We start from the raw sequence: 9,581 nt of genomic DNA, 5'->3' as shown, positions 1-9,581 counted from the left end.
TCAATGTAAATACGGTTAATCCGTTCCGCCCTCCGAATTTGGTCGCAACCCGAGGCAATTTTCTCTTCAGAGCCTTACTCCCACCAAGCCTGCTCTGCATTTTCTTTGGAGCCATGCTAACACGCACACCAAAAACCTTCGCAAAACACCGCAAAACACACCACAAGCCTCACCGAACGTCTCCTTGCTACCGCGACCTCGCCCACAGGAAGCCGCGACCATGTGGCAGCAGGGAAAATGGCCGCGGATCCGGTTCGTAAGTCGAGGCGAGTTTGTAACCCGAGGTACCACTGTATACGTAGTCCTTGGTTAACAATGGCCTTGTTTAGTGACCCTTCAAACTTACAATGGCGCTGAAGAAGTAACTGCAATTGGTCCTTGCGCTTACAGCCATCATAGCATCCCTGAGGTCTGTGATTTGGATACTTGGCAACTGGTGCGTGTTTGTGATGGTCAGTGTCCTACAGTAACGTGATTGTCATTTGTGACCTTCGCAACCAGCTTCCAGCAAGCAAATTCAATGGGGAAGCCAGCAGAAGATCGCAAGTCGGTCACGTGACATCATGCTTAATGATGTGTCACTTAGCGATGCAGTTCCAGTCCTAATTGTGGTAATTAAGCGAGGACTACCTGTATCTCACAGTATTTAAAGCAGCAGCAGACCCTTCCTGCTCCCAGGTATTGTAATGACGTGGTGAAGATGTTGCTATAGAGTCCACAATCTTTCCAAACAAGGCATCTCTCTGGCTTTTGAAAGATGTGTTACTGAAGTTCCCACTGGCACCAAGACCAGCCACCTTACAGACTTTTTTGGTTTGCCTCTTGGCTGAGGCAGACCCAGAACCGGGACCTGATCTATCTTTGGACAGTCTTGTGCCATGTTTCTCAACCTGGACAACTTTAAGATGGCTTCAACTCCCAGAATTCTGGGAGTTGAAGTCCAGACATCTTAAAGTTGCTGAAACACTGCTCTGGTGGCAGCCTCTCCTTGATAAGGCCAGTGAGCTTCACAAATGCTGGAGTCTGCTCCCAAAGAGATGCAGCCAAGGGACCCAGGTAAACAGAATTAGAACTGCAGCCTCCAAACCACAGTGCATTTAATTGGTACCCTACACAACAAACATATGATCTGCACCGGATTTTTCCCCCCAGCGGGTGAAGCTGACAAGCATGCTTGCCCAGTCTGTGAGCTCTGTGCCCTCTGCCCGTGTGCTCCACTTTGAATGCGAGAGAAGCTGCAGGCTGCTCTTCCAAAGCAGACAGCTGACTCATCCCCTAGGCAGGAAACAAAGGAGCAGAAGGCCAAATCTGTGGGTAGCTGTCATTGTCCTTTGCAACCCCCAGTCCATGAAGAGCTTTGATTCCAGGCAGATGATGGTCTCGGGTGTAGAGGCCCTGCAGGACACCTCGCAGGATGATATTTGGAAGCAAGTCTGGGTAAAAAGAGGAACAAGTAGCTGGTTTGCAGTTTCTCAAGAGCACACTTGATTTCCTGTATTCTCTTTACAGCTGAGAAATCCAAAGCCGCCATCGCGGCTTACAGAGTGGCTGCCCAAGCACAGGCCCAGAGATATTTTGTGCCCCCCCCAGACAAGGAGTAAGACTAAAGCATCAGAATAACGATAACAACAACAGAAACTGTAAAATATGGCACTTGGTGCTGGAGTCCACTTGCAGAAGTAGCTTAGGCCACCAGTTCCAGAGGGAAACTAAGGTTCTGTGGGTTTGTGCGTGTAGGACAACTTTAACAGGTCCATTTCCTGCTACCTACCCAAGGACGGAGAGGTACATTGGTTAACTGCCTGTCCATGAAGGCCCAGGTCTCTTAAACTGAACATTCCCACCCTAACGTCCTCTGCATGTGTGAGCTTTGATTTCAGAATTCTCTGCAACTGCGATGCAGGCTGGGGAACGGTGGGAAGGTGAAGCCCACACGTCTGGAGGGACTCCACACCAGTGTTCCTCAACCTCAGCAACTTTTAAGACAGGTGGACTTCAGCTCCCAGAATTCCCTGGCCAGCATGCTGGTTGGAGAATTCTGGGAGTTGGAGTTTACACATCTTACAAAGGTGAGGGAGACCATGTGGTCCATCTAGAGGTTGTTGCATGACCTGTAGTGAAGGCTGCTGGGTGTTATCATTGAAGAATCTTTGGAAAAGCATAGGTTTCCACACTTGCTTGATTGCAAGGAGGAAGGAACTGGTTTTCACCATAAATCCATCACACAATATCTTTTGGCATTGAAACTCCCATTGCATTGTACTTTGTTCCCAGCTCAGACTCTATGACACATGTTGCTTCTGAAACACATTTGCCTTTTCCCAACCCAGACTCCTGCTGGATAACTGTAATGATATATGAGAAAGACCTTGAGAGATAGGGCAAAGAGATGCTGCTTAGGGAACGGCCAGATAAGAGAGGGCAGAGCCCACAGCTGCATAATGGGTGGAGAGAGAGAGAAAGGACCCTCCCTAACTTCTCAGGTTGTAAAGGAGCCGACGGGAGAGTTGTACTTTCAGACTTGCAAGATTCTGTTAATGTAGCCTTACAATAAAGTAGAATTAGCTCATCTGGTCATAGAATTTCCTGTCTGGTCTACCTGGGAAGGCTAACAACAATCTTGCAAGTCTAAAAGTACAAATCTCCCTTCGTCTCCTTTACAGCTACAGCCTGAGAAGTTAGGGAGGGTCCCTTCTGAGTCTCTTACTCCACCCATTATGCAGCTGTGGGCTCTGCCCTCGCTTACCTGACTGTTCCCTAGGCAGCATCTCTTCGCCCTGTTTCTCGAAGTCTGTCTTGCATACCGTTACGATAGCAGAGCCTTGGCAAACTGGAGTTCCCCTTCCTCTGTCACCAACCCAAGGCCTCCTGGGAAGTGGCTTTCTCAAGGCTTACCAGTGGAGGATGGGAGCACATATGGATCGCTGTGGAAGCTTACGACAGGCCGGTGAGAGAGCTGGGCACTGGGACTGCGGTGAGAAAAGAGCACCACCTTCTGTTAGGACAAGCAGGAATGGGGCAAAGACCCTTCTGCTTCACCCCACCTCTTCCTTCCTCCAAGCTACTCAAAAGGGTATACAATGCTTAGGGCAGTGTTTCTCAATCTTGGCCAGTTGAAGACGTGTGGAATTCAACTCCCAGCATGGCTGGCTGGGGAATTCTGGGAGTTGAAGTCTACACGTTTTCAAGTGGCCAAGGTTGAGAAACACTGGCTTAGAGTAAGCAGAGAAGTGGGGGATTTTTTCCCCCAGCCTGGAGGGCTACACACAGCTTTGGAGTGGCAGCCCAGGGGTGACACTCAAACAGAAAGAGACAGAGCAAAGAAGCAGGCAGAGTTGGGGCTCTTGTAGATCTTGCTCCCTGGGTCACACGCAGAGTCACTTGCTTAGAGCTGGAAATCAAGCCTTTGTATTACTGGAGAAGTATGACTACGGAGTAAGCCAGCCTTCTGGCATTTTCCAGATACATTGGAATACCAGTCCCGTCTTTCTCCTTAAGACACAACAGCTCTCAGAAAGCTGACCGGGGATGATGGAAATCCAGTCCATCTAAGTTGAAATAAACAATGAGGACAAGCTGGTAGTTGGATCCCTCTCCCCAGCACAAGGAAAAGCTCAGGATGCTCCCCCAGCCCCCCTCCCCCAAAATATAAAACGACTTACCTGGAGTCCTGCAAGGAAGAATTCTCATCCCATCTGTTGAAAAAGAACATCAAGAAGCCAGGAGGCCATGACAAGACAGTCAGTAAAGAACAGCTCAACCCACATCACTGTTTCATTACATTATTTAATTTCTGGAGTCAGCCATACCCTCACCTTCGCAGAGAGGTAACAAAGGTTTAAAATGAGCTACCTTCTCAGCCAGCTGTTCAGAAGCTGCCCCTTGAAACAGCTGGAGATACTTCCCACCCACTGCTTTAGATTTATCCTGTCACAGGAGCTGTTCTCTGAAACGTGGGAGGGCCTCATGGCATAATTTCAGGAGTCACAAATGGATATCCTTCAAGTACCAGGACCAGAGAAGATCCATCAACTTCAGCGGTCTGGAGTCTAGAGCTATATAGTCCTTTTGGCCACCCGTCTCTAGAGTAAGGACCTGGACAATGGCTGAAGACTTGCAGTGGCTAGAATGGCCCAGTTTGATGCAGTGGTGAAAAGCACTGGACTAGAAAGAGGGGAATCTGAGTTCTAGTCTTGTCTTAGGCGCGAAGCCAGCTGGGTGGCTTCGGGCCAGTCTCTCTCTCTCAACCCTAGGAAGGAGGAGGCCAGGGCAAACCACCTCTGAAACATGTCAAGAAAACTGCATGGACTTCTCCATGTGGTCACCATGGACTTGACTGCCAGTTTGGTGTAATGATTAAGGCAGCAGGCTAGAAATGGAGACTGAGTTCTAGCGATGCCTTAGGCATGGAAGTCATCTGGGTGACTTTGGACCAGTCCCTCTCACAGCCTTCGCAAGAAGAAGTCAATGACAAAATTGACTTCCAATTTGTTGTCAGGAAAACTACAGGGACCATGGCCATGTAATCACCAAGAGTCAAAACTGACTCAAAGGATCCTAACAACAGAAGAGCTTCGAAGGGTCCTCAAAATAACCTAAATTTCAACCTGTTAAAACATTGGGTTTGTTCAGTGAAGCTAATACGGGTGTCTTCATCTACTAGTCTGAACCAAATCTAAGAAACCGCATTACACTTTAGTATAGTTTGTCAATCAGCCCTTGGTGTTGGGTTTTCACTGTGATTGTTTGCCGGTTGGGGAGGGGGGAACAAAGAGAAAAGCAGACATCAATAATGCCCAAAGGACAAGGCAAGAAGAATGCAATGGAATTCATGTAGAACAGAAGCCCTCCAGATGATCCAGGACTACAACACCCAGCATCCATCACCACTGGCTATCCTGAATTAGATTGCTGGGATTTGTTGTTGAACAACACCTGGAGGATCACCAGTCCCCCTTGTCCAGCTGTTGGCACCTGCAGGGAGAAGGGGGGAGAGAATTTGCTGCTCTTGAGGAATACTCACACCAAAGGGGGCTCCTGCTGTTCCTGCCAGAGCTTCAGGAAACGAAGCAACTCCTTGGGAAGCGTTTGGTTCTGCAAGATGACCCCCTGCAGGAAATGCAACAAGTAGGTGGAGTGAACCCCCCTGCGGAATATGGAAAGAGAAAGCAAACAGGATTTGTGGTTTCAGTGCCCCCTCCCCACACCTGCAGATAAGCTTCTAAGCCTGCACGCCGTTGCTGCAGAACCTTCACCATCCAGTTGGGCACACGCTTGGGTGGGAAATCAGGAACTTGGCAATTCCTCTTGATCTAAGGAGAGAAACAAGGACACGGCACCTGTTAGGCGCCTGTTACAACACGGGCATCCACAGAGATGGACAAAGGAACGGTGACAGTTCTGAAATTGCCAGTATTTACTCGCTTTATCTCCTCTACATAACTACCTACCTGTACAATGATGCCTTTGGCTATGTGATGGAAAAATAATAAAATAAAGCTGGACGCTCTCCCCCTTGCTTCCCCCTTGCCTCCTGCAGCAAACTCTTTATTCCCCCCTCGCCCTTGCCTCTCCTGCAATCTCTTTTCTCCACTTCCTCCTGCCATTCTTTGCTCATGCAAAACAGGATCAGCTCCAGGCTACTGCATGACCCAAGAGTGACCAAAAATAGCCCTCTTAACAGTATCATACTGAAACAATGGCCATCACCTGTCTGCTTAAGGGTTTGCCTGGTTCTTATCTCACAATGGAAGAACCATTTAAAAACCATTTATCCCCCATTTAACACTTATCCAAACCTATCCTCAAATCATGTCCCTCAGATTGCCCGCCTCTCAACCTCAAAAGTGTATAAATCCTATGCTTTTCTATTGCTCAGGGCCTCCATTTCTTGAAAGCAGGCACCCAATGATCATTGCAGTAAACATGGTTCTTCTCCTCAGTGTTGTGCTCCTGCCTTTGGCAAAAATTCCAGCTAAATAGAAATATTTCAATGGAAAAAATCCATAATTACATTTTCCCCACTAGATACAGATCCTAGACAGCCATCCTAGGGCAGGTTTTGGTCCTGATCTTCTCATTCACAAAAGAAAACCCAGAAGCCAAAGACACCTGCATTTCTCTTGATCACAGAAATATCCTAAAAGCAACCAATTTGTGTTGGACCTGGCAGGCAACGTACTTCAGATTCAGAGTTAGGAACACTCCCTTCTTCTTACAGAACTGAAGTGGGATCGACACTAGAATGTCGGTGTGTACCTTCTCTTGGGTTCCTCCTACATCTTTCTGCAAAAGCAGCAGTTGGCATTGGGGCATGAGAAAATTACAGCCCAGCCTACAGAGGCTTGAACAGATGGCTTTAAATAGAACCTCTGTACTCAGAGGAAGTTTACTTCTAGGGAGCAACGGCTGGTAGAACTACTGCCTTCCATTTGTGGACTTTCAGGAAGCGTCCAGCTCCTGTGGGATGCTGGGCTGCAGCAGGAATGGGCAACTTGAGGGACCAGACTCGTAGGTGGTCCCTGAACCAATTCAGCTGCACATGGTCTGGTGCAGTGCTCAAAACGGGCAGGAGGGTTTCAACCTTCTGGGATGGGAACACATGGAATCCTGGGTGCACCACCCCCTCGTTTCCAGCAGGGGGCAGCACATAGCCAACCTTAGCTGATCACCAGAAGCTAAGCAAAGTCAACCCTGGTTACTATTTGGAAGGGAGACTAAGAAATCCCAGGGCTCTGGCTAAAGTGGAACATTGGGGGGGAAAAAATCCCCAATGAAAACAACAAACCACTCCTGTGCTGATACCCAAACTACAAAGGCTCGACTCAAGGGGGATTGTCCCCTTTACTCACCCTTTTGTGAAGCGCGTAGAACTCACTGTAGCGCTTCTCCACGCAATGTTTCCTTCCATTACACACAATCTCCACTTTGAACACCTGCAACAGCACCCAGAAGTGGGTCAAAATTCAGAGCCCTTCTTCTCATTCACTGCACCCTGGAAGTCACGGCTAGAGAGACCGGGCTGGGAAGAGGATGCTTTTCAGCCCTTCTGAATGAAAGAACAGATTTGATTCCCTTCCTGGCTTTTCCTACCACGCTGTCTCTGAAGCCGTGCTCCCTGGCAGTGGCTTGAGCAAGGCTCAGAGCCCAGCAAAGCAGCAGGATGCGAGGAGCCAGCAAAGGCTGGCTTTTAATCAGAAGCAGCTCTCTCTGGGCCTGGGGAATGTGTCTAACAAGTTGGGGACACACTTCAGAAAAAGCCTGGGCAGTTCTCATCTCTCTTAAGGCCTCTGTGTGGATGCATGCAGAGAGACCACCCCTGGATAGACCCTTTTGTGGGTGTCTTTGAGTCATTCTTGACTCTTGTTTTCTCGGCAGGGTTTTTCAGAAGCGGTTTGCTTTTGCCTCCTTCCTAGGGCTGCGAGAGAGCGACCGGCCCAAAGTCCCCTAGCTGGCTCCGTGCCTAAGCCAGGACTCGGATTCACTGTTTCCTGGTTTCTAGCCTGGTGCCTTTAACCACTACACCAAAGGGTCTCTCTGTACCAAGAACATACGACCTAGTTCTGAATGCAAGCTCCTAGATGACCTCATGGCTCTCCTACCCTGCTGAAATTTGTGGAATTTCCCTGGAGGCGTCTAATTGAGCATACAGGAAATAGGATAAGTCACCCAGCCAGCTTTCAAAAGCTGGACCAAACCACTTCTCTGTCAATAAAACTGCATGGAGACAATCACCTGGAGTTTCGGCATCTTTCCCTTGATCTTTAACTCTACCGCTCCCATGAGGTCCAGAAACTTGTTTTTAAAAGCTTCAACGTTCATTGGGGAAGAGAAAAGGACAAAAGGATAGATTGTGCATTCAATCCCTGATGTAAGGCAAGGAAAGGACCCCCTTTGTCTGAACGCTTGGAGAGTTCTTGCTTCGGCAGACAGACGTAGGCGCTTAACTCAAGATCAGCTAGCTGGTTTCTTTTATCCTCCTACTCAAGATGGGAGATGCGGTGCTGCTGACTGAAGGGCACCACCCCACCACACAAGTTTATCTTACAGAAGTAAAATCAGTTCCTCCAAACTGCAATACAGGACTCTCAACCCATCTTAATGGAACAGAACTGCAACACAGTTTAGGGCAGTGTTTCTCAACCTTGGCCGCTTGAAGATGTGTGGACTTCAACTCCCAGAATTCCCCAGCCAGCAAGGCTGGCTGGGGAATTCTGGGAGTTGAAGTCCACACATCTTCAAGCGGCCAAGGTTGAGAAACACAGGTCTAGGGAGAAAGTTTGTGCTCCTACAATATTTGTTTATCAGCAGGGGAAAAGTGGGTCATTCTGCCTTTGCCCCAGAGCGGGTCTGCCTTAACCTTGCCAGACCCAAGGCAGGAAGCTGATTGCACAACCGCATGGGGGCTTCTGGAGTTTCCAGAGCGCAGGGCATCTCAATCCATCCTTTCTGTCCCTGGGTGACTTGGGCTGTGCGTCGCACAATGGCCCAGCTGTCCTTCTCGGAGCAGGTGCTTTCCACAGCAGACTCTCCAAGAGCGGGGCTGAATGGCAGCTGATTGATCTTCAGGAAGCCTCTCCCTCCTCTGATCCCTGACCTAGTTGTACAAACAGTAGGCCAGTGTCTGTGTGCGCACAGGGTGTTGGCGCGACTTGAAACGCGCCCTGAAAGATCACGGATGTCCTTCCCTTCTTTAAGCCGAGGCAGAAGCCCCACCGCCTGGATTTCGGGCATCGCACGGCCCCGCATTGCGTTTCCCCGCGCTCAGCACCAAGGCACGTCCATGTGCGCAATCGCGCGTCTACACACACACACACACACACACACGTACGTTGTTAACTAGGAATAAGAGGTCGGGGGAGACGGAGAGGAAGAGGACCCGGTTTCAGGAAACCTCATTCCTAAGAAACTCTTTTGCCGTTAGAAGACTATTTGGGGGGTCGTCCGCCAGGCACCGTCCTGGCGGAGGAGGGGCAGGCCAACCCTGGCGCTCCCCTTCTCCCTCGAGGAGGGAACAGCCCTTCCAACCGAGCCCGGGAAGGGAAGGCTTCAGGCGGCAGTTCGCCTGGTTTTATCCCGTTCTCCTCTCCCTGTTGAACTCGGCCCCGTAACAAACGGCCGAGCCTGGGCAGAGCCCCTTCGCGCTCCCCGCCCGCCTCAGCTCACCCTTCCTGGGCACTGCCAGCTGCCCCGCGCCCCGGCCAGCCAGAGCCCCGGAGACGGAGGGGCGCCCAGCCCTGCCCGCCCGCTCTGCCCGGGACGCACCGTGTGAGCCCTCCCCGGAGTCCGCTGCCGCCGCTGCGAGGACGCCCGCAGCCGCACCGCGCTCACGGCCACGTCCAGCTTCAGCATCTTGCTGCGCCGCCCGGCTGAGTCCCGCCGCCGCTTATCCCGCCGCGGCCGCCCCGCCCCGCCCCGCCCGCGGCTTCCTCGGCAGGGGAGCCGCAGACGCCTGGGCAGGGCGCTGGAGTCCGGCACGCCTGGAAGGGCGCGAGGCGAAGGCGGCGCGCTCAGCCCCTTCGAAGCCGCGTTCCGGAGCGTTTTATTCCTGCGGCCCCGCGATCCTTCAGAAGCGACTCAGG

The 9,581-nt window shown here is 50.8% G+C and overlaps 1 protein-coding gene across 2 annotated transcripts; it reads right to left on the bottom strand.

Annotated features, from left to right (window-relative positions):
* Window positions 1-1,067: 1,067 nt before the first annotated feature.
* SNX22 (sorting nexin 22) lies at window positions 1,068-9,406 on the bottom strand. 2 transcript variants are annotated; one of them, XM_025165775.2, is made up of 8 exons: window positions 9,265-9,406; window positions 6,852-6,935; window positions 5,208-5,312; window positions 5,024-5,109; window positions 3,663-3,695; window positions 3,524-3,548; window positions 2,896-2,969; window positions 1,300-1,433 (listed from the first exon to the last, which is right to left on the bottom strand). In XM_025165775.2, coding segments are annotated over exons 1-8 (495 nt in total). In that variant the 5' UTR covers window positions 9,352-9,406; the 3' UTR covers window positions 1,300-1,432. The 2 variants fall into 2 exon arrangements, with proteins under 2 accessions (XP_015743311.2, XP_025021543.2); XM_015887825.3 differs by lacking the exon at window positions 3,524-3,548 and having other exon boundaries at window positions 1,068-1,433; window positions 9,265-9,402.
* Window positions 9,407-9,581: the final 175 nt, after the last annotated feature.

The sequence above is a fragment of the Python bivittatus genome, unplaced genomic scaffold (genome assembly GCF_059951505.1).
Source record: "Python bivittatus isolate LINGU-HERP-01145 unplaced genomic scaffold, Pbiv_v1 ctg000530_np1212, whole genome shotgun sequence".
Taxonomy (NCBI): domain Eukaryota; kingdom Metazoa; phylum Chordata; class Lepidosauria; order Squamata; family Pythonidae; genus Python; species Python bivittatus.
The sequence above is the reverse complement of the archived record's forward strand: the minus strand, read 5'-3'. Positions and strand labels throughout refer to the sequence as shown.

Excerpts from the sequence above, each read along its gene's own strand:
- SNX22 (XM_015887825.3), bottom strand. The coding sequence starts at position 9,351 with ATGCTGAAGCTGGACGTGGCCGTGAGCGCGGTGCGGCTGCGGGCGTCC. Across the intron at positions 5,110-5,207 it reads GCTTAGAAGCTTATCTGCAG|GGGGTCATCTTGCAGAACCA; the intron begins GTGTGGGGAGGG and ends CATTTCCTGCAG. Across the intron at positions 1,434-2,895 it reads TGTGCTCCCATCCTCCACTG|ACTTGCTTCCAAATATCATC; the intron begins GTAAGCCTTGAG and ends CTTTTTACCCAG.